Genomic DNA, 25,001 nt, shown 5'->3' with positions numbered 1-25,001 from the left:
GGTTGAAGGTTTTGTGGCTGGATTAGTGGTGTACCAATTTCATGATGTCCTTGTTTGTAATAGCTGAGTAGTATTCCATTGTGTAGATGTACCACATTTTCTTTATCCATTCTTTTGTTTAGGGTTATCTAGGTTGTTTCTAGTTTCTGGCTAATATGAATAAAGCTGCTATGAACATAGCTGAGCAAGTGTCCTTGCAGTATGGTGGAGCATCTTTTGGGTATATGCCCAGGAATGGTATAGCTGAGTCTTTAGATCAATTTCCAATTTTCTAAGAAACTACCAAATTGATTTCCAAAGTGGCTGTACAATTTTGCACTTCCACCAGCACTCGAAGAGTATTCTCCATGTTCCACATCTTCCACAGCATGAGTTGTCACTCATGTTTTTACTCTTTGCCATTTTGAGGGGTGTAAGATGGAATCTCGGAATTATTCTGATTTGCATTCCCTGATGGCTAAGGATGTTGAATACTTCTTTAAGTGCTTCTCAGCCATTAGAGTTTCCTTTGTTGAGAGTTCTCTGTTTAGATCTGTACCCCAATTTAAAATTTGATTATTTCTTAATTTCAACAGGTCATTGGGTAATCACTTTTCCAGTAACATTTCTATGCTTATGAGCAAATTTCTGCTTTTTTTCTTGCACAACAAAATGAAACATATTTGTGTAAATTTAAAATTTTCAACAGAATTTTTCTCTTTTATCGAAATTTCCTGACTCATAACTTGACCATGATCATGTATTAATGTTATCCCTTTGAAGTTGTTTTGTTTTGTTTTAATTTAAGACAAGGTATCCCTATATAGACCATACTGGCCTTGAACTCACATCTTCCTTCATCTACATCTGAAAATGCTGGGATTTTAGGCACAAAGTGCTACATCCTTTAAGGTTTTCTTTTCTTGTTTGGATGTTGTCAAGGGATGTTATACAGTAATAACGAAGAAAAGATATGAAGATGAATACATGTGAAAATGATTTCATTATTAAAATGGCAAATGTAGGTGAAACATCACAGGTATTAGAAGCTAAGGCTCTACATTTTATATTATAGGAAAGAACAAAATGTAACTGTGTCTTTAGAGCTTGAGATGTCTTCTAATCTATTTTTCAGTCTGGGATGTATACCTACAGTTGTGTTTCTTTTGTGATAATTGATTGAGGTACGAATGCTTTCATCCATCTGCAGTATTAGCACCAAAACTATGTCTCAAGCTTTGAGTTTGTTCATAGAGAGAATCTAAACTGATTTTTAAAATGCCATTCTCAAAGCTTTTCCACATCCCTATGTGAATGGATTGTACAGTAAAAATATTCTATATGTAATACATACAAAATTTTAAAAGCATTAATCATGCTTTCTATTATGTCTATTCAGGAGCAAAGAAATACATTGAAATTTAACCTTTACTCTTAGTTAAAACAGAAAGAGACAAATAAGGTATCATTTGATGCAGAACTGAAAGGATGTTGAAGTTGAACATTACACATTTGCTCTTAACTTTGAAGACTTCAAAGACTCCAGATACACCCACTCCTAAGCTAGGCTTGTTTTGAAACTTTTAGAATTGTGCTTTACTATGCCAGTTGAAGACTGCTATGTTTAAAGTTTATCAAAACTTTACCCTTTTCCAAATCCTAAAATAAACTAATTTCTTCCTTTGAATAGATACCTCTTTGGTCTTTTGCTGTTGCTGTGTAGCAAGACAAAAGATTAGCTAGGATATATGTTAGACCTTTATCAGAGATGATAGTAGGATGATAGCTACCAATTTATACAAACAACACACCACACACAAATTCACACACACACACACACACACACACACACACACACACACACACACCTGAATTATTTGTAAAGACTCTAGGAAAATGGTGTAAAAGAAGTTCTTAGAACTCATCCTTCTTACCAAAAATATCAAAACAATATATAAACAAATATATTTTCAAGGAAAGAGCTGAAAGAGAACACAGAGATATAGTACAAAGATGCTGTAAATCATACAGAGCACTCGAGTGGCTATAATTTTGGGTTGGGGTTGGGAGAGTATCAATGAAACTAGGATCTTCATGATCTTTGTTGCTCTGTCTTCCCAGGAACTGGATCCTTCAGTGAATACACACAGCCTTGCCTCTTAGTAGATAATACAGCATTTCCCACTCTAGATATGGAGTCTCAACAGAAAAAAAATAGTCATCTTTTCCCCCCAGTACTTGAATAGTCAGTCATGGTGCCCTGTCTACTTGGGAAATGGTACCATTGTTGATTCAAGCAGTTTGTACCTCTCCTCCTGGAGAGTTGGAGGTCTGGCTAAGATGTATTCATTGATCTCCATGTTACAGGCCCATTAAGGGCAAACTCTTCCCTTCTGATCAAGAGAAATGGAATCCCTGAAGTGGTTGGAGACAAAATGTCTGAGTTGCACAGATCAATTCCCTAGCTAATGGACTATTCCTCAGAAAAGTATAACTTTTCTGTCCAGAAGAGTATACTCTTCTGTTCATTTTGCAGTTGTTGGGCAGAGCCTAAGTACACTTTTCCCAGTACTCTGAACTTCCTTATTCTCTCTCCAAATCCTTTAGCTGATTTTTATTTATTTTTGCCATGCAGCTGCTTATTTTCCAAGTAATAGTTGATCTCCATTAATCACTCAAATGACGTGACTTGGTTTTCTCTTCCTCTTTTATGTCTCACATCTTCAGGCAGCTGCTGAGATTTACAGCTTGCTTGTTTTGGGATGTTTCTTTTTAAATGCTAGCAAAATTGTTCACAAGCTTTCTTCTTAGACTGTTCTTAAAATCTCTCATTGGTTTCCCTTATAACATCAACTTCAAACATCCAGCACTCTTTGCCTTGCAATATTTGGATGTGGGCTACAGCAGTCCTCTGCTCCCCAGGTAATAAGTAGACCTATCACTGAATCCTCTGTTTGCTTGAACAGAGTCCTAATTATGTCATGCCTGTCTTAAAAATTGAATTTCTGTGTACTTGGCCTTACAGGTCTTGGATCCCTGGCCTTGTTCAACCATAGCAAGAGCAAGAGTCACTATATTGCTATTTAGCCCTCATGGCTCCAGGATATAAATTGCAATTGCATCCTGATGTCCTGAGCCCAAACTTCTTTTCCATGGTCATGTGAATACTTTGCCCCTACATCTAGAGCCATCATCATGACTAATTCTTTTTCTGAGCTTCCAGAATCCTCAGAGTCACAAATCCTGACTGTGTGTGGTAGTTAGTCAACATGACATAGAGAATGAACATATACTCCAGGTTCAGGTGAAGTGTAACTCTCCTGGAAGGAAGGGGGAATGTTCTAAAGAGACACTTTTCCTCCTCCCTTGGCAATCAGACCTTTAAAACGGTGGTCCCCAAGAAATTGAAATTCCTCATAAATTTCAGGCTAGACAGAAGAAGGAGCCAGCAGAAGAGGAATTTGTCTCCTGGAAATACTTTCTTGCAGTTCTGACAGTTTGTCAGGCCACCTTTCAGGAGAGCCAAAACAATGATGAATCAGTGATGGCTAGAAGCACACCTGGACCAGGACTGCTTAAATATGCATTTGTGTTCCCCTTTATTTAAACTTAAACCTCATGTGGAGACTCTGACAAAGCACTTGGAGGTAGGGGAGCTCATTGGATCTCTTTATCTTCTCAATGTAGCCACATGGAATGAATCTCCTTCCTCTATTCTTTGCTACTAATTTTATCTTTCACTGGCCGATTGAGAATGAATGGTAGAGCCTAGCTCATTAAGACCCCAAAGGCTCTAACCCAAATGACTCTAGTACTAAATAGAGTTTTACATGTTACAAAGCCCAAGGTTCCAGATCTACAGTGACTCCAAAAATACATGCATTGTATTCTAGTACTGCTATGACTACATCTGGATTGTGCCAGATCCAGCTCTTGTAGTGGTTGCTTCAGTTAATTCTCACCACTATGGGGGAAATGATAATAAAATAACCTCAAACCACTGCTACTAAGAAAACCTTTTCTTCCTCCACTGCCTCAACCTTGATAATAACTTCTACAGCTTCAACCAGCAAGGCACCTTCAGTTATTAATGAGATTCATCACAACTGAGGAAGCAACATAGAACCTGTACTCCAGCATTCCCTGGAGCAAAAGAACTACCACCCCCCCCTCTAGTCTATTTGCTGTTGAAAGTTTTGCTTGGTTAAAATCGCTCTGTGAAAGTTTAAATGACTACTGAATCAGTACACAAGATCTCAGTTCATCCGCAACTCTCTTACATCTGGTTAATTAGTCCATCAAGTCTCCTTTTGTATGTCATCACTTCTGGAAAGTCTTCTCTTTATTTCCAAGGCTGGGGTCAATGGGGTTTGATGATGACTGACTCAGTTTGTTATATGTTACCTTGCAGAGCACTGGTTAGCCAGGATTTTAGCATGTTTATTTGTGTATTGACTCATCTGAATTACCCAGACAGACACAGAAGCAGAGTCTATTTATATTTTCTATACCATCTTATCTATGGCACATTGCTGGATATATGGACATTTTTCTTTAAGAAATTATTGAATGACTAAAAATTACCAACCACTTTCCTTTCCTCTTTTCTGTGGTTGGATGTATCTGTCCTTTGAGATCCTCAGCAAGTTGAAGTTTGGATCTTCAGTGGGGAAATGTGAAGGCAGGTAGAAGCTTTAAGATGTGTTGCCTAGAGATGAGACAATGTGTCTTTATCTTTTCACCTTTCCATCAGATCTCAATATCTTAGCCAGCTTCCCACCATTTTCCTATCTTTCATGGTGTGTTGAGCCCAGAGAGCCCTAACTAAGACCAACAAGGCCATGCTTTTGAGATTCTAAAACTGTGAGTGAAGTGTGTATTTTTATATATCAATTATACAACACCAGATATTACTTTACAGTAATGGAAAATAGACTAATGCTTATGTTAATCTTAAGATTATTTTATTTTAATCAATGAACAATCAATCCTATATTCTGGAAGATGACAAGATCATGTAGGAAATGATTGCCATAGATTTTTCTTTAATGTGTCTTTGGCTTAGAAAGGGGTTATTTACTTTAAAATTGCAAAGCACTATTTACTTCTTTGTAACCAATGTGCCACCTGATGGACCTTTGTAGTAAACCCCAAATGGTAGCATTTCATAAAAACCACACACAGAAAGCATGCATTGAAAGTTTTCTAGGAAAAGAAATGTATCAGAAAAATGTGTGAAATTGTTATAAACAGGCATTTGTTAGTTTTGACTGTTTTGAGAGAGGTTCTCCTTATGTAGCTCAGGCTGGCTACAAGTCACAATTCTCCTGCCTCAGACTCCTGGATAAAGGGAAATGGGATTCCAAGAATAAATCACCAACAAATGGGATTTTCCCGGTGATTGAAGGGCCATGATGTTGACTTTGGTCTGCTGAGTATGGACTTACACTGATATGCTCAGTAAAACCTGTGCTGCTGCTTTTTTGTAGGAAAGATTGTGACAGCCACTGCTTTTCTAGTGGATTTTAAAGAAGCCACATGTTCACAACAAGGATGCAGAGTCAGGGGATACTTCAGCTAATAAAAAGGGAACTAGCTGTGTTTTTTGAGATCCTCAGCAGTAACCTTTAGGATTTAGAAAACATACTAGACTTCAGCTTTAGTGACACATGAGCTGTGGGCAAGTCATTGCATCTGAACAAAGAACCTGAGGCACATTCCTAGAGACAGCTCCTCATCTGACACATAACAGGCTTTCCAGTTGAGAAGAAAGGTAGGTGCTGACTTACCTTTCCTAGGCTTTTGTGATGATGGTTTTTCATCTCTTGTTCTAGGAAACCTGGGAGTAGAATAAGAGGGGGAAAAGAGGCCATGTTCTCTGGTACAAGCCACCATTCTGAATGTGAAGGGTGTAAAGAGTTCACATGTACTTTGTGGTCTTTTGAGGAGCAATCTGTGCTGCAACCCTGGGAGGCAAGAAAAAAAAAGGCCTAGTAAGAGCCAAAAGAGGGGTCTAAATAAGAGTTTAGTTGTTTTTGCTTTTCAAAATGGAACCAGTATCTCCACCTTTGATCATTTCTGAATGTCTTTTCTTCTACTGTATTTGTTCTCATCTAATACTATTATTTTTATAACTCATCAGTTAATAAACACCTGCCACATGCAGAACGTGGCAAGCTCAACACACCAGTTTAACATACTTACTCTGATCCTGAGAAAGACTGATCTTAACCAGGTCCCCACGAATCTTTGGCACCATTCATGGGACTCTTAGGGCATAAACTTAAGCTCCTTTTAGAAAATCTATTAATGGAAGAGGCTTGAAGATTCTTAGTTATGGCCATTGTGTAAAGGGCAGAGAAAACTGTGTGAGTCTTTCTTCAGATGAAATGGAACATACACAAAAGAGGGAAATCACTAGAAACTTGAATGTTAAAAAAGAGCTTGAAATGCAAGGCACACTTATTTCTTAGTGCAGAATTTTTTCCATCATTTTTTCATATTAGCACCATCATCTTGTACAAAATGATCTAGATTACTTCCACTTTATTTTATCATATAGTACTGGGAGATACTGGTCTTATAGACCATCTTCTGTATGATTCCCTCTCTTCCATTTTGATTCATGAGATAGATGCTTGTACAAAAGCAAGGAAACAGACTGGTGGTAGTGCTGATCCACTGGAAATTTGGTGCTATTAGAAGGCTGGGGCTGCCTGTGTTTTTCCATCTCTGTATTAAGGATAAAATAATAAAGACACCATACTTTCCAATAGTCTTATAAATGTCATAGATAATGTAAACTCATGGCAGATCCTTTCCCATTCTGAAGAACTATCCCTCATACATCCATGCAATATTCTTGGTTTATATCAAAGTTGGAGCACTGAGATTGAAACCATAAACACACATTTTTTTTGCCCTTGTGGAGTTAATTTATTCTGTGTCAAAAAGTATATTTTTGTAGTGTGGGGAGAATCTGCATGAATTTACTCCCAGAGTTCCTTAGAAATAAGGATGTGTGGGTATGTGTGTGTGGAGGCCAGCAGAAAACCTTGGGTGTTGTTTCTCACATACATAAAAAAATATGTATAATTTTTTTCTTGGTACAGGATTTCTCTCTGGCTCATCAAGTCCTGATAATCCTTCCCAGAACAGAGATTACAAACTTGTGCCACTGGATTGGTCTTTAACTTTTTAGTGGGGGTGCTGTTGATCAAATGTTCTCCTGCTTACAAGGCCAGCACTTTCAGCCTTTCTAGGGAGTTTTCTCCCTAGACCTATTTAGGTTTTAGTGGTTTCAATTAGATAAAGTCTTCATTTTCTAAATCTTCTGAATGTATGTCTGGAAAAATAAGGACAAAAATAATCGCAGAAAACAAATAAACCAAAGTACACATTAAATCAGACTGGAAAGAAACATCTGTCAATTTCCCAACATCTTTGTCCTCTATTGCTCGTGAGGGAAGTCACAAAGATTTGTTCAACACTTCCTTACCATTGTTAAGTAACTCATATGTGGTGGGGAGATGCATGTGAAGGAAGGCAGAACACATGTGATACTATCAGTTCCCAAGAAGAAATGAGAGTAAACTTTTTGTTGTGATGGCAGAGCAGAAAGGGATGTGGTCAAGATTTTCTGCAATGCAGCTGAATGTGTCTAGAACTCCAGAGCAGGAATAAAATCAATGATGTCTGAAAACTGAAATATATTCAATGTATTTGATACTCCCAAAACAAAAGGGGGCAAAAATAAAAATAATATTAGAAATATAGGTTGGGGTTGAAATATGGACTTCTCTTAATAAGAAACTAAAACTTTTATATTTTTAAATGACCACCATAGATATTGAGTGGGGTTAGATTAAATATACAAGATCAGATGGACACAAGAGGATGCTTAAAGGTTGTCAGATAGGATGATGAATTCCTTTGATAAAGTAGAAGAAATATAGATTTGAAAAAAAGATTGATTGGACATGGAGCACAGGTAAGAACAATTATTGAATTTTTAAAAACCTCAGTTGTTTTTTTTTTTTTTTTTTTTTTTTTTTTTATATAGCCAACTGAGTTAATTGTTGGGCCTTCCTGTGAAGGAAGAGTCGCCACAGCATTCTGAAGTTTTGCCACGACTTTCACTCTACTTTGGGGGACACTTTAAATATCATGATTTCCAAATTCAAATTGTGGCAAGTGGAACTAGAGCACTTATTTAGTGTGTGTGTACACATTTGTGTACATGTGTATGAATGATTGTGTATATGGGGGTGAATATGTGAGAGCTTCATTATGATTTAAATTAATGGCACAGAAGCTAAATTTTCACAAGTAACAATGAACGAGCTGTTGTGTGTTAGATTTAAGATTATCCTTTGCAAATTTAGACTGCTCAGGGGATTATAAAGTGTATGAATGGGTTGAAATATCCTTATTCAATAATATATAATATGTATCCCACTTCACAACCCTGATTTTCCAACACCCTCCACAAGATATACAGACACAAATGCAAGGATATAAGAGGAACTTAAGATTAAGGAAATATGACTCCACAAAAGGCATACATTAATTCATCAATAATAGACTCTATAGGAACCGAAATACATTAATTGCCTGACACTCAATTCATACCATATTATAATCCTGAGGAATTCGGTAAAATAAAAGAGAACACAGTCAGACAAGTCAATGAAATAAGAAAACTCATAATATTAATAAGAATTTTGACAAAGATTCATAGTACAAAAAGAACCAAACAGAAAGTTTAAAGATGAAGATCTCAATAAATAGAATTAAAATACAATAATTTTAACAGCAGAGTATATCAAGCAGAAAATTTAAAAATCTGAGAACTTAAAAACTGATTCTTTTGAAATTTCCCAAGGTAGAAAAAGAAGAACATGTGAAAAGACTCTAAGTCACAGATTTCAATAACAAACAAATTTCCTCACTATAAAACTAGCAGCAGAAATGATAAAAACAAGAAGAGAAGATTAATTTAGTGAAACAGTTGGTGAGGACCAAGTCCTAGGAGAGATATGAACATCCGGGTACTGTAAGCACACATGTTCCAAATGCATTTCCTCCTATCACAATGAACCTGTTAAAAGCATGCAGTGGATTTTTTTTCAGCAAAATATCCAATATCCAAGGGACACTAGGTTGATATATTCGAAGTGCTTTAAGAAATAATACTTGACAGTCAAGACCATGATAAGTAGAAAAAATATCATTCAGAATATAGGAAAAGTAAAACATTTTCTCAGACAGGCAGGATTTTGATTATTTTCTGAAGCAGGAAAGAATCCATGACTTGGGACTAAGTTTACAGAAAATACTAAATGGAGATATGCAGGTATAAAGTAAATAATGATAATTATGAGAAATATGAATGTAAATAGTTCACGGGTATAATATAATCAAGTTCGGAATACACAAGTGTTGGTTAATAATATATCATTAACTAGAATGACAGCATGAAGTTTCCTTGATTTGTAGGTTCTAGCATATGTAACTCAATCCTATCCACATTCCTTCTTTTGACAGTTTGTATCTTTGTGTTATATTGTATTTAGACTCCCCAGTCCCTGTTCCGAGGAATTCACCCTAAATTATATTTCTTCTTCTAGCATTGTTTCTGCTGCCATGTTAGTCATACAAGGAACAGAACAGACTGCATTGGAAGCTGGTTATGGGGCACAGCAGAATGGACAACCTTTATATGTGAATTCGCATTCATGGAAAAGAATGACAGAGAAGTTCTTGAAGGGAGAACCCAAAATCCTTGGGGTATGTTGATCCTGAGAGAACAACAGTGCTACAAATCCACAGATGACCACTGTAACACCAACCATGGTGTCCTGCTAGTTTCATTATGCAACCAATGGTCTTGGAGTCATTAGTGTTTAATTTGTAGAACTTAGCTTCTGAAAAGTAACATATTATCTTAATTGATATTCATTTGCATTGTAAATCTGGCTAAAAGCCAGCAAGCAATATCCATAATGTATCCTGAATGATATACAAAAACATTTTGCAGACATAGGCAAGGGCAAAAATGATATCTACCTTTAACCACTTGCATGCACCCTCAGTGAGTGATCTACTTCTTCCAACTAAACCACCTCTGTAAAATTTCCAGAACTTTCCAAAATAGCACCCTTACCTGGCGATCGAAGGGTTCCACAGTGAGTCTGTGTGAAAATTTCATATTCAATCCATAATTCTAGAACTATTATCTTCCTTGATTTTTCTTAATCAGGGTTTCTATTGCTGCAACAGAACACCATGACCAAAAAGCAAGTTTGGGAGGAAAGTTTACATGTCTGCATTGTAATCCATCACTGAAGGAAGACAGGAAAGGAACCCAAACAGAGCAGGAATCTGCAGTCAGGAGCTGATGCTGAGGCCATGGAGGGGTGCTGCTTACTGGTTTGCATCCCATGGCTTTCTCAACCTGCTTCTTTCTTTCTTTCTTTCTTTCTTTCTTTCTTTCTTTCTTTCTTTCTTTCTTTCTTTCTTTCTTTCTTTCTTTCTTTCTTTCTTTCTTTCTTTCTCTTTCTTTCTTTCTTTCTTTCTTTCTTTCTTTCTTTCTTTCTTTCTTTCTTTCTTTCTTTCTTTCTTTCTCTCTTTCTCTCTCTCTCTTTCTTTCTTTCTTTTTTAATAAATATTTTTTATTATGTATTATCCTCAATTACATTTCCAATGCTATCCCAAAAGTCCCCCATACCCTCCCCCCCACTCCCCTACCCACCCATTCTCACTTTTTGGCCCTGGTGTTCCCCTGTACTGGGGCATATAAAGTTTGCAAGTCCAATGGGCCTCTCTTTCCAGTGATGGCCAACTAGGCCATCTTTCGATACATACGCAGCTAGAGTCAAGAGCTCCCGGGTACTGGTTAGTTCATAATGTTGTTGCACCTACAGGGTTGCAGATCTCTTTAGCTCCTTGGATACTTTCTCTAGCTCCTCCATTGGGGGCCCTGTGATCCATCCAAGAGCTGACTGTGAGCATTCACTTATGTGTTTGCTAGGCCCCGGCCTTAGTCTCACAAGAGATAGCTATATCAGGGTCCTTTCAGTAAACACTTGCTAGTGTATGCAATGGTGTCAGCGTTTGGAGGCTAATTATGGGATGGATCCCTGCCTGCTTTTTTATAGAAGCTAGAACCACCATCCTAGGGTTGGCACCACTCACAATGGTCTGGGCCTTTCCCCATTGATCACTAAGAAAATGTTCTACAGGCTTGCCTACAGCCTGACTTTATAGAGGCATTTCCTAAATGGGGTTTCGGCCTCTCAGATGACTATAGTCTGTGTCAAGTTGACATAAATCTAGCCAGTGCACTTGCCTTTTAAGGTTTCCACTACCTCAACATTGCCACTCTGGGACCACGTTTCCTGTGGCTGAACCTCTGTGCGACAATCTGAACCCTAGCATTTTACAAAACTGCATTTAGTTTTCAAAGCTGATGCCTGATACATGGGACTGTGTCATCTTGAGTATTTCAAACAGCAGTGATGGGTGTTCCTGTGGCTCTACAATTTCTATGTACCCTATGCTGGCTTGGAACTCATGATGTAGATACCCAGGCTGAGCGTCAAGTTTTAGAGACTATAATATAAATTACAGGAATTTTGAGTTTTATTAGTGTATGAAGGTGAGAAGTTTTTAGAATTTTCTATTATTTTTGTATCTATTTTAGTATAGTTAGACTATTTGTTATATAATAACTATATTCTAAACACAAATTTACTTGTGTGTGTGTGTGCGTGAGTGTGTGTATGCGTGTAGTGTATGAAGGTGAGAAGTTTTTAGAATTTTCTATTATTTTTGTATCTATTTTAGTATAGTTAGACTATTTGTTATATAATAACTATATTCTAAACACAAATTTACTTGTGTGTGTGTGTGCGTGAGTGTGTGTATGCGTGTGTGTGTGTGTGTGTTGGGCTGCTTATGGGATCCAGAAGAGAGCATCAGCTTCTCAGAGTTTCCAGTCAATCTGAGTCTTCAGATGTGGGTGCTGGGAACAGGATTCTGGCTTCTGCAAGAGCAGTGTGTACACTTAACCGCTGAGCCATGTCTCCAGTCACAGACTCTCCCGTTTCCCAGGGTACTTTATTTACACTTCCCATTCCTCGGATCCCAGATTCCAGGCAATGCTCTATTTACTCTCCTTTTTCTCCACTCAATTTCTAATTACATTCCTTCAAGTTATTTCTCAGAGTAAATATTTACTTCTGGGTCACTCTTGTCTGACACTTGGCTAAGGAGGGCAGCTGTAGAAGTATCATCTTGAGTATCAGAAAATGCATCTTTGGGCAGGTTTTGGAATATTATTTCCAACTGTAAAATTATTAGCATAATGATAGACTTTCTCTAGGGTAATTTTGATAAGTTATTATATCCACACCTATATGGACAACAACAACAAACCATAACGAACCCCAAAACAAAACAAGAGAAGATTAACCAGAACTTCATCTTAGTGTATCGAAGATAGAGAATGCCAGCTCCTTAGTGGTTGTGCAAGTGATGACATGGGCACACATTTTTGGTAAATGATCTGTTCTTATTTCTTTCCTGCCACCTCTAGATTGTGCAGATTGTAATCGCCATCATGAACCTCAGCATAGGAATTATGATGATAATTGCCACTGTGTCGACCGGTGAAATACCCCCTTCTTCAGTGTACATAGGATACCCAATTTGGGGGTCCCTAATGGTGAGTTGCATATCTTATGATGTAATTGAGTCTAGCATAACATTATTCTTAAGATTTTTAACTAATTAATTAATTATCTATTTATCTATTAATTTATTTATTTGTGGGCTCTTATCTCATTTTAAAATTTTAAAATAGGTTATAAAATATTTGTATATAGTACACTGTGCCTTTATCTTCCCCCTTGTAAATGTTTTTATTTCTCCAGAGGAAGGGATGAGATGAGAGCTATAGGAATACACAGCTTGGGGTGAGCCCAAGGTATTTGTCTGCTCTAGCTATCCCTATGCCCATGCCTGAAGCTTATAGCCTCTGTACAATCTAATGTTTTACAAGCCCAGATCTTGAAGGCTTCAGCTTCCAGCTTCCATCTGCTAACCTAAGTCTAAACTGTTTTCAGCCTTCGAGACTTACTGCTGGATAAACTCACCTTTTCTAGTTTTTTTCTGAACATTGTCTGGGTAGTTCAGCTCAGCTATTCTGGCTAAAAACTCCTTTCCAAGCTGATTCATTCCTCTTCTCACTAAACTGCTCTGATTGGAAAAATTGCCTCTAAACTCCAGAAACGTCCTGAACTTCCTGAACTAAACTCCACTCAACTGAACTGCACCACACTGTACAGTATCCCCAAACTCTGTACTGTCTCCATCAACTGAACTTCACCACACTGTACAGTATCCCCAAACTCTGTACTGTCTCCATCAACTGAGCTGCACCACACTGTACAGTATCCCCAAACTCTGTACTGTCTCCATCAACTGAACTGCACCACACTGTACAGTATCCCCAAACTCTGTACTGTCTCCATCAACTGAGCTGCACCACACTGTACAGTATGCCCAAACTCTGTACTGTCTCCATCAACTGAGCTGCACCACACTGTACAGTATCCCCAAACTCTGTACTGTCTCCATCAACTCTACTGTATTCTTGCACAGTACTCTCTTCCACTGTACTGTTTGTATACTTCTATGCTGTTCTCCACTGTACAGCCTGTCCAACTCTATGCTGCTCTTGAGTTCTCTCTCTCTCTCTCTGTCTCTCTCTCTCTCTGTCTCTCTCTCTTGTTCAGCATATCCTCACTCTGTCACATTCAAGTCTTTCCCTGATTCATCAATGTATCTGTTCCTCAGGTGTAAAAGCAACTTCGATTTTCCTGTTATCTGAGAGGCTCATTGCTTCTGTCTACTAACCTAGGCCTAGTCCTGGAAACTTCCAGCCTCTATACAATCTAATCTAAGCCTAGAAAGTTTTCAGCTTTTGAGACTTATGCTGAATAAACCCATCCTTTCTAGTTCTTTCTTTCTTTGTCTGACATACTATTATCTTTATTGGAAGCCACAGGAGGCTCCTTTGGTATCTTAGAGGGCTAGATCCATTTGGATGCCTCATAAGCAGCTAACAATCAGCATGAAAAGACACCCAGTTTCCATTTCAGCATGAGCATACCTTAGAAGTTACTACTTTATTGAAACAGGCCAAATGATGAATACATGAAAAAAATCACTAAGTAAGTAAAGCTTGAACAAACAAAAACATCAACAACATATTTTGGATCAGTTAAAAACAGTGAAGTCAGAGAGCAAATCAAGTAATAGTCATCTATATAGAAACAGAAGAAACACAACCAAGAGAATGAATATACATTAAAAGGATATTATTAGATTGGTTTCTATGATATAGTTTGGGTAGCCCAACAGTGTCTGTCTTCACACTGGAGAGGCTGAGAATCTGGTAGCTGCCCAGTCTGTTGGACTGGCTGTCTCAGAAGTTATAAGCCTGGTACCGAAGGCCTGGGGGATTCCAAAAGAGCATCTGGATTCTGCAATCGGTAGAAGTAGCTAGACAGTCAAAATAGTGAGGATTTTCAGAGCAGGGAAACTATTCTGTGTACTGTAATGGAAGGTTACATATACCCAGGTTATCATATACCCATCAAAATCTATAGAATGTGCAACACCAAGAGTGGAGCCTAATGTAAGCTCTGTGTGTTGGGTAATAATGATACATCACTGACATTTATTGTCACATTGCATCACTGCAGCATATAATGTCACAGTCGGGGAGGTTGTACAAGTGTGGGAACACTTTTGCCCCATATAGGAAACCAGTATTTTATGCTCAAATTTTCTGTGAACCTAAAATGTCCTAAAAAATAATCAATGCAGTTTACTTGATGGGATACACATATGGGGAGCCAAAGAGGAGTTGGAAAGGGTGGATACGATCTTAGTACATTTTATCAGTATGAAATTACCAAATAATTTGAAAAAAATGTTAAAGATGCTTCTAATAGCTCACAGCACTTGGGAAATAATACTGTTATTCGTTTCAGGCCAGCCTGGGCTACCAGGTGAAATCCAGTCTTCTTTTTTTTTTTTTTTTAATTTTTTTTTTACGCTCCAGATTTTATTGGCCTCCCAGTTCAATCTTTGACTGTTCCTCTTCCATACCTTCTCCCCCACACCGTCTCCACGAGGATATCCCACCACTCCCACTCCACCAGACCTCTCACTCCCTGGGACCTCCAGTCTTTTGAGGGTTAGGTGCATCTTCTATGACCTGGCTGCTGCATATGTGTTGGGGGCCTCACATATATGTATATGCTCTCTGATTGGTGGTCCAGTGTCTGAAAGATCTCGGGGGTCCAGATTAATTGAGACTGCTGGTCCTCTCACAGGGTTGCCCTCCTCTTCAGCTCCTTCCAACTTCTCTCTAATTCAATCACAGGGGTCAGCAGTTTCTGTCCATTGGTTGGGTATAAATATCTGCATCTGACTCTTTCAGCTGCTTGTTGAGTCTTTCAGAGGGCAGTCATGATAAGCTCCTTTTTGTGAGCACTCCATAGCCTCAGTAGTAGTGTCAGGCCTTGGGGCCTCCCCCTGAGCTGGATCCCACCTTGGGCCTGTTGCTGGACCTCCTTTTCCTCAGGCTCTTCTCTATTTTTGTCTCTGCAGTTCTTTTAGACAGAAACAATTATAGGTCAGAGTTTTTGACTGTGGGATAGGCTCCCAGCGGCAGCTGTGGAACTTCAGGAGGGTTCTTACCAGTTTCCCTGTGAGCAGCGGATCTCCTGGGATGCCTGTAGACTGTGAAGTCTTCAGGGGAGTGGACGAGTTGGCAATCTGCCCCAGCAGATGGTGCCAGCCGGAAGGGGCTTTTAGTTCTTTCTGAACTGGTTCAACTCAGTTGTTCTGGCTCAAACTCCTCTCCTACTTGACTTAATCAGTCTGGATTTTCTCTTGGTATCATCAACAACAGACTGTTACTATTTAATTTTGGTGTATATCTAGGAACAAACACAGTAGCCTGCATTGTTTTTGGAAGCTTCCCTGGTCTCCCTGGCCAATATCCCATGGAATCCTTTCCTATCAAGCATTTCTACAACTTTGAGAAAAAAATGTCTTTGACTCATATATAGCACAGCAATGATAGTATAAATACCACAGGTAGTTTAAAATTTTAATATGTATCAATGAAGATATACTGTAGTACTATGTAACCATAACTCAGACCAGAATAAATTGGACATTGTCAACATTAATTCCTTCACAAGATGAAGGCCAGTGACTTATCATTTCCAGTGTTGTTTAATTTAGTGGTGCAAACGACTCAGTGAGTGTTGCTGGTAGAGCAACCTGACTTGTTAAAATATCTCATTTCTCAGACATGTTCTCTTTCTTTTTTTTCAAACAAATTATTAACAAGGGTGAAGTATTTGCTATCACTAACTTGTACCAGTTGTGATTCATATCTGTAGTTTACTCTTTGTCCTTCTATGAAACTCATAGGCGAATGAACAAAATAAATTGAATATTCTGTGCCTTACTGAATGCTTAGTCACTAGTTTTAAGTGACAGTTTATATGTTGGTACTATAAATTATATTAATATCTAAATAATTGCTATTTTGACCCTTACAGTCAAAACATCTTTCCCAAATAATTATGTTGCTTGATACATCATCAAAAGAAACCACTATCTTGGTTTTGTTTATTTTCATTTAATACTTAGCATACAAAAGCTACCTTAAAAACCTATACAGAGGACGTGTGAAGTAGGTGAGTCTAAATGTGCTGACACTTTCCTAGCTGAAAGAACCCAATGGACCCCCAAATATACTAGACATTATCCCTAAAATAGTTATTTTTTCCTTCTGCTGTCTTTTGTTTATACCATTTAGTAGTTATTTTATCTTCTTTTTTTAAACCCAAGAACAATTTTTTTTCAGGTCAGAAGTAAAATCCTAGGAAAGGCACTTTGAGGATCCCAGTAGTTGTTGAGAGAACGAAGGAGGAAATAAAAATCCTTACTACCTGAGTTAAGTTTGTATGGATGGCAGCCATGTAATGCCAAGCAGCCATACAGTGTGAGAGATATTTTAGAGAAAAAGCAGGAAGCCCAAAATAACAAATTAAAAAACCTATTTCAGCTCTGGTCAGTATGCAGAAAGGAGACAAAGAGGTAAGAACAGAAGTCATTCCTAAGCAAGGACTTGGAAAAGTGGACAGTTGACCTACATGGTAGCCTCTAGAAACTGCACTTGGAGGGTCAGAATTCTGGGAAGGAAAAGCACAGGATACTATTAAAAGTATAATTACTTCTATTTCTTTAGCATGGCTTAAAATAAGTCCAAACTCCTGAGAGATTTTCCTTTGGCTAGGTGATTGAATAGGCCAAATGGATTATAATAGCTATTTTAAATGGTAATAGCATTTAATCTCTTTCTTGGTTTTAATAAATCTTTAAATTTTGCTGTCACATAAATAGTACTCACTTTTAGAAATTTAGAAATTCATGTCACAGGGCTCTCTCACTGTCTTACTAGTATTACTGGCGTGTGTGTGTGTGTGTGTATGTGTGTGTGTGTGTTCGTATATTTAAAATTATTGGAACAAAGAGCTTCAGTGGGAGCAGAAAAATGATAATGAGGTGGAGAGGTAAAGTGACCATCATTATATATATCATATATATACATATATATATACATATGCATAGAATTGTCAAAGAATTGAAAATATTGATGAATTGTACCAGAGACCTGTCTGATAGAATTTTCCTGTTTTCTAGGAAAAAAAAAAAGAAACTTCCCTTTCTTCTATAGTTCTTTTAAGATATCAAACTTAGGGGTAGGTTTCAACATGTTGTAATTTCCAATAATATATACAGTATTTTAACCTGAATTTTCCCTTTTATTTCTAGTTTATTATTTCAGGGTCATTTTCAATTGCAGCAGGAAGAAGAACTACAAAAGGTTTGGTGAGGTTTTTTTTTATGTTATTTTGATATCAAAAGAAGAGGGCTATAATCAAAGTATCTGTTCTGCCAGGATATGAAAAAAAATATTTCTTAACATCTAAGACACAAAGTCTGAGTTTGCATTTCACCTAGAAGAATCTTTCTGTTAAAACTTTTAGCGAAAAAAAGTGGCTAAGTCCTGACACGAGGGTGGATATTGTGATACAACAATGGGAAGAATTCAGAAGAAAAGTCAAGAATGGTTGTGTGAATCAAATCTACATTGATGTTAACTGATCATGCCCAGGATCATGACTCTAAACATTTGATTGACATAATATTTATTGACTAATTGATCAGAGTGTGTATTCTCACTATATCCAGATTTTGAATATTCAAGAAAGGAAGTTCACAATGAGTTATTTCTCAGGCAGAGACAAATTTAAAATATAACATGCTTGGATATCTGTCACAAAGTCAAAACAAAACAAACCAACAAACAAATAAAACAAACAAAAGCAAAAACAAAACAAAACAACCTGAAACCAAGATCTCAGTAAACTTGACAGTAGTTAGGACCACATTTGCATTATCCTTATTCAAAAGAGAAACATCGAACTCTAGAGTGCAATTAGCACGTTTCTATATCTTTGTCCCTAGCTTGTTGCTACATGTGACTATTACTTTCTACTTGTCATGCTGCATCCTCACCAAACCACTCACACTTTCCTGCAAAGTTTTGTTTCTCATAAAAGAGAATTGAAGAAAAGAATAAACAGCAGAGAAGGAAATGTGCAAAATGTGCAGGGCCACAAGAGGTCAGGGCATTTATCCACGCAGTAGAGGTCAGAGAATCTTGTAGCAGAGGAAGGTAAGAGGCACACAGAGATCTGCAGCAGATGTATAATAGACAGCCCAGAAAGATGGCTCAGAGGTAAAGGTGATTGCCATGACAACCTGAGTTGGAGCCTCAGGACACATAGGTGGCTAGCTGGGCTGTACAGATTCAGAAATAAAAAGAAGACATCCTACCTCTAACATGGTGGGAGCAGAGAGCTAACTCCAACAATTCTTTGAGCTCTACAGGCACACACATCCAAAATTAAATAAATACTTATTTTCAAAGTATAGTCATTTTGAAATCCCCTCTAGGAGAGATTTTGATGATATTTCACATAGGCTTATGTTTTTTTTTAAAGTCACAACAAACGATAATCAACAAAAATAATAAGGCAAACCAATACAACATAGCATCATCAGCAAAGACCAGCATCAACAAAGTCCAACAAAGAATGACAAGACAAACCAATACCTCACAGTATTCTCCACTGTCTGTTGGGTTATATTTAAACCCTTTTCAAACATCATGTGTTCTCTCACGCATCCACTCTAGCAGAACGTCATATGCCCATTTTTTAAATTAGCTTTCAAAAAAACACCACGTGGCTGTTCTCAACAAAACATTCTCTCATGTGTCTGCTTCAACAAAAAATCCTCTCATATGACAGTGTTTTTTTAAATCACATGACACAAGGGAGTCTCCAAAAAGCCCCCACATTTTCAGCTTCATGTGTCTGTAGGGATAATCTGAAAGAGATGAAATTCACATTTTTATTTTAACAAGAGCTTTAAATTGGAAATAATGGTAGAGGCAAATTAAGAAACCTTTGAAGTCATCAAAATAATGAGCATGAAATATGTAAGAATTGAAGAGTTTAAACTGATATGTAGGGATAGACTTGTGGATAGTGGATTAATCAATTTCATTCCTTTCTAGGTTCGAAGCAGCCTAGGCTTGAACATTACCAGCTCCGTGTTTGCCTTCTCGGGGATCGTAATCAGCTCAGTGAGCCCAGGCATTTATTCTTTCCATGTATATTACTGTACATATAGAGGTTCATCAGAAGGCTGTCGCATGACCTTGTCCATTTTAATGGTGCGTAGTTTCTTTTTTCATGGAGTTATGGTTGAAGCACACTGTGCAAACTGTCTCAGAGGAAGCCAGGAGTAACATGCCTCAGGAGTGGTTGCTTGAGAGAACACATGATGTTTGAAAAGGACTTAAATATAACCCAACAAAGAGTGGACAATACTGTGTGGTGATTCTAGAATCGCCTTGAGAAGTTAGAAACCATCAAGAAATAGAGTAATCGTTTATTTAGGAATGAGAGTCACATCTTACATCCACACTCCTGTGTACAATGAGATCAAAAGAAAGAAAAATTCAGGTAAATATAGGAAATCAACATCCTTATTCCTTATGCAGAATAAATGGCATTGTCCTTATTTTAATTTAAGTTAAACTCTTGAGCCCCATTTATTTACACCAAAACAATTGCATAAGGGACACTGATAACTAATTACCTCCTAGAACATTTAAAAAGTCTTTATGGTAAGCAATTCAATCTCCAGCCACTCAGTTAAAATGAGATACAAATGTTTAGTGGGTGGAACAGTTTTCCAAAGCCACTGAGAAACTGGCAAAGATACATTCTGGAATTTCCTGCCTATAACTCACCTCTTTTATGTATTTATTCTGATTAAGAATCTAGCTTTCTATTTCTGAAGATCTGTTTGTTACCTTGTAGACATCCAGGGTGCAATGATACGAACACAGCTCTGGGACTGACAGCTGTGTAGGATGGGTTTCTTGGTCATGAGGCCTGTGAGGTCACACAATACTTAATGCTTAGAATAGCCCTGGTTTGCTGTAAGCTCTGCAGGTGCTTTCTTCATTCATCTCAACCAGCCACCTTCTTGTTAAGGTCATAAAGTCTTCTGAATTGTGTAAGTCTTATTTTGTGTCTGTGCTGCTTGATCTTAAGCCAGAGGACCTCCATAGGGAAGGGCCTCATTAAGCTTAAAGTGCCAAGTATATTCCTACCTGGCCACCAGTGGCATCATTCAACAACCTTGAATCGCACACATTTTTTTTTTTTTTTTGTTGTTGTTGAATGTTTTGTTTGGGTGTGATGTGCATGATCTTTTGAGTGTCTGTGCCAATACACACAAATATATGCATGTTTCTGTCTGCCTGTCTCTTGTGTGTGTGTGTGTGGTGTGTGTGTAGGCCAAAATCTTTCTTGATTGCTCTCTACTTTAAGGTAGAATCTCTTATTTTAACCCACAACTCTCAAGATGAAGTTTGTCTAGCGATTCTTCTTGTTCCAAGAATTCTTCTTGTCCCCTGTCTGCACTTGGGGATTGAATGCATGCATGCCATCATCCCTACCTGACATTTATGCAGGTGCTACAGATCTGACCTCTGGTCCCAGTGATTGCACAAAAAGAATTTATCTACTAAACCATACCCCAACGCTCTGAGATATATAATTTACACAAGATCTCAGGGTTAGTACTGGGAGATTTAAAAATAAAACCAGCTCTCTTAATTCAAGAAGCTTTCATCCTCTTTGGAGAAAAAGATACATTACGAAGCATGTCATTGTAAACAAAGAGGTCAGGTAAAATGAGTTCTTTTTAAGAAAGAGCAGGTAGAGATATTACAGCGTGAAACAACTGAACTGTACCGTGTGAAAGTAGCAAGAATAAGCTACAAGTGACCTAAAAAGGTCACAGTTTCATAGGGCTTAAACCAATACATGTACTACAAGAAGTGACAGAATATGAGCCACTTGGAAAGCCAAGAACTGACTAAGGATAAGGCTGGACCAGGAGCCATGTTCCTAGACTCTTGGGCCATGCCTCCATCCTTTCAGTGTAAAAATGTTTAGAACATGCAATTCTCACTCCTCACATGCCTGTATTATGAATTGTTGGCAGGGTCTGGATATTGTGGTAGTCGTTTTAAGTGTGCTGGAATTCTGCATAGGAATATCCCTCTCTGCCTTTGGATGCAGGGTGATGTGTTGTAACCCTGGTGGGGTAAGTTTTCACTTTAATTTGAATATGTCTCTTCATGGTTTCTATCACTCTGTAATAAATCACACAAACAAAGAAGCTTAACCTAATTCTCACTAGCTCTCTCTCAGTTTCAATGGGTGAAGTATGGGCATAGCTTATTGTTTACCTGAGTTTTCTTTTCAGAGACTCATAAGATTATGTTTATGCAGTTGGATTGATCTGTGGGATCCCCTGAAGCTTCAGATTATATAGTCACGAAGCACAATTCATATCCTGTGCAATATAGAAATTATGACCGTGTACTTCTTTGAAGATACCAGAGGAACCAATGTCTTGAGTTTTTTTAGTTTCACACAACTTGCAAAGTTTCATCTAGAATATTGTCATTGTTAATTGATTCAAAGTCAACTGATCTGTGGCTTACAGGAATGATATTCAGTTCTATTCACAGGTCTCATTCATACTCAAGGGGGAGAATCACAAGAGGGCCACTGAGAGCCATGTAGTATTTTTTTTTTATTATAATCAAAACAGTACAGTTTACCATTCTATTGAAAGTAATGTCCCCTTTGAGTCCAGACCAAAGAACAATTCACATCTTAGAAGTCCATAAATGGTGCCAAGTTTACCTCACTTTTTAAAAAAATCATAGCAGCCTTCCCTGGCTACTGAAGAAACATTAGGGATAAGACTTCTCTGTCACTGGCTACCCACTTGGACATTGTCTTACCCTAAGACTTTTTGGAGATCCTTCTGGCTGCTGATGAGAAAGATGATCTCACAAAGTGGGGAATGGGAGAAGATACAGAGAAGTAGGCAAGAACAAGCGTATGACTATTGTGTTCCTTAAGTATCTTGAACAAGTTAGAGGCCAATAAAGCCTCATAGCTGCTCAATAGTCTCATTGTTCTCAAGCCCAGGGATGGACAGGACTCACATCCAATAATCAACTGATAATAAAATGATAAGATCACTTTGTGCTCATCTATATCCTTTCATCCCTTTCTGGTTGCTTCCAGGAAACACCACATTTATATGCCCACAGGCTCAACCTAAAGAACAACATTGGACTACATCATAACAAAGCTTATAATGGGTTTGCAATTTAAGGTCCTAGAGTTTTCAGTTTCTTGGGTATTATTGAAGTTTTTGTGATTTCACTGAGTGATGAAGCTTTTGGGTACAGGCAATTCCTTCATACCCTTCAGACCTTCATATTTACTGAAAGGATATGTATTGTCTCTAGACACCCCGAGACCAAGCACTCAGCACAAAAGCAGATGTATTTGTCCCAGAGAGACAAAAGACAGTGACTAATACACAAAGACAAGAGATAGAGGACAAGAAAGAAGGGGAAGGGAACAATGCAGAAGGGTAAGGGGTATTTATATTGAGGGGAGGAGGCAAAGTACTGCCTCTGGAGACAGATGTGCTCTATAGGAAAATGGCTGTTTATAAAGGTAAAGAGGGAAATGCCATGTTGGGATGAGATGTTTAATTTAATTGGGTGAGCCAAAGGGAGCTTTTACTTTAATAGCTGGACCTTGGTAATCAGTCTCAGGGGGAGAAAGTGACCAAATAAGGGAGTGGGCCATGGTGGCTAACTTCAGGAATGTAATCTAACAGTTTTAACAAGACAGAGAAAATAGGGAAGACAGGCAAGGCCTGCCAGAGCCATGTTTGCTATGCTTGAGCTGGCTAGAGTCCCTTTGCTCACTGTATGGAAGTCTGTGCTTCTTATGAACTCTATAATAGTAGTAAAGCTGATCTCCCCAGTCTTTCTGAGTCTAGACATGTAACGACATGTAACATATAATGAAGGTCTCATGTTCTCTGGAATCTTCAACCATTCCTATCAAGCTCCATGTCACATGGCTTTGTAGAAGAAGGATGAGACTTCTCCTTGCTGTCAGCATGCCTCCTGCCACTTTGGACCAGTCTGGTCATCATAGTGCTTTACATCTGGCAACCATGTCATGATTTGTATATGTTGCTTCCATCACTCTAGGAAATTACTTTGGGAAAAGAACTCAACAACAGCTGGAAAGCTTCTAAAGGGCAAAATTCCTCAACTCATTGTGTCCTAGGTATAGCCTGATCAAAGAATGCCTGAGAAATCCCTGTGATTGATATGAGATTCATATGTGTAGTGACAGGGTGAACATTGGTAATGGTGATAATATGTGGATAAGAGAAGGAATCCCTTAGGATCTGTGAATGATGCAACAATACTTGATTAACTTTACAGGTCATGATAATTATGCCATCAAATCCTACCAAGGCAGAGACAGCAAATCCTGTAACACTTCAAAGTGGATTGATGCCACCAGAACACCAAGAGAATATGCACTGATTATTTATCAAGAAGCATATATGGGAAAACACAAGAATCCAACTCCGATGTCTGTATATGCATGTGTGTGTGTGTGTGTGTGTGTGTGTGTGTGTGTGTGAGTGTGAGTGTGTGGTTGAAATGACATTCTCATGTTTCACCAGGAAGTTGGCAGATTATTCCACTGGCTCCCCCTAAAGAGTATCAGAATGTAATAAATAAACCAACCATTTACTGGCTAAATAATACTTGAAAATGTTTTTATTCATCCTTAGGACATTCTAAAAGTGTTTTAAATAAGCAAAGAAGGTTTTAAAGTAAACAGATGAAATGGCTTAAAACACATAATATTTTTCACACAGACCACATCTGCACACTTCTGCTACTTTGTCTAATGCTCTGTTTGTCCAACTTTAGGGTTTTTTAAATAACAAATTTGGAGGTGTATTTTTTTCCTTTGAGATGTACAGAAACATGAATTTTGTTTCTCCTTTCTGTCATACTTCCTTTGTGCCACAAAAAATGTAGCACAGAATAGCAAAGTCAGTGTTCGCCTCTGTCCAAGTGAGTGTATTTCAACACATGTAGATAGAGATTTAACCTATTTTTAATCTCCCTCTCCTTTCTAATCAGGATGATACCCAATTAAACTCCTACCTGATACCATGTATGTTAATATATGACTATGCATATTGGTTAGATATGCATTAAGTGTGTTTTATTTTTGGTTGCAGAACAAAATTAAGCTACAAGTATGGCACCTGTGTGCTAACTACTTTCCATTTACCTATGATGTTAGAGAAAATAATCTAAGTTATAAGGTTGGGAAGTATAGCAAAATAGTAAAGATTGGGGGGGACTT

At 37.9% G+C, this 25,001-nt stretch overlaps 1 protein-coding gene across 3 annotated transcripts in view; it reads left to right on the top strand.

Annotated features, from left to right (window-relative positions):
- Nucleotides 1-24,361, top strand: part of LOC110285981 (membrane-spanning 4-domains subfamily A member 4A-like) — a 181,634-nt gene extending 157,273 nt beyond the window's left edge. For 2 of the 3 annotated variants that reach the window (XM_085833967.1, XM_085833968.1), the window contains exons 3-8: nucleotides 9,609-9,768; nucleotides 12,578-12,706; nucleotides 17,908-17,964; nucleotides 19,721-19,879; nucleotides 21,727-21,828; nucleotides 24,056-24,361. In XM_085833967.1, the coding sequence (XP_085690093.1) occupies nucleotides 9,625-9,768; nucleotides 12,578-12,706; nucleotides 17,908-17,964; nucleotides 19,721-19,879; nucleotides 21,727-21,828; nucleotides 24,056-24,160 (696 nt within the window). In that variant the 5' untranslated portion in view covers nucleotides 9,609-9,624 and the 3' untranslated portion in view covers nucleotides 24,161-24,361. Of the gene's footprint in view, nucleotides 1-5,624; nucleotides 5,753-9,608; nucleotides 9,769-12,577; nucleotides 12,707-17,907; nucleotides 17,965-19,720; nucleotides 19,880-21,726; nucleotides 21,829-24,055 lie in introns of those variants that run through there. The other variant, XM_021152451.3, reaches the window with a different exon arrangement.
- The last annotated feature ends 640 nt before the right edge of the window (nucleotides 24,362-25,001 follow it).

Source organism: Mus caroli, unplaced genomic scaffold (assembly GCF_978045245.1).
Source record: "Mus caroli unplaced genomic scaffold, Mus_caroli_1 scaffold_20, whole genome shotgun sequence".
NCBI classification, from domain to species: Eukaryota; Metazoa; Chordata; class Mammalia; order Rodentia; family Muridae; genus Mus; species Mus caroli.
This window is presented reverse-complemented; position numbering and strand designations above follow the sequence as displayed.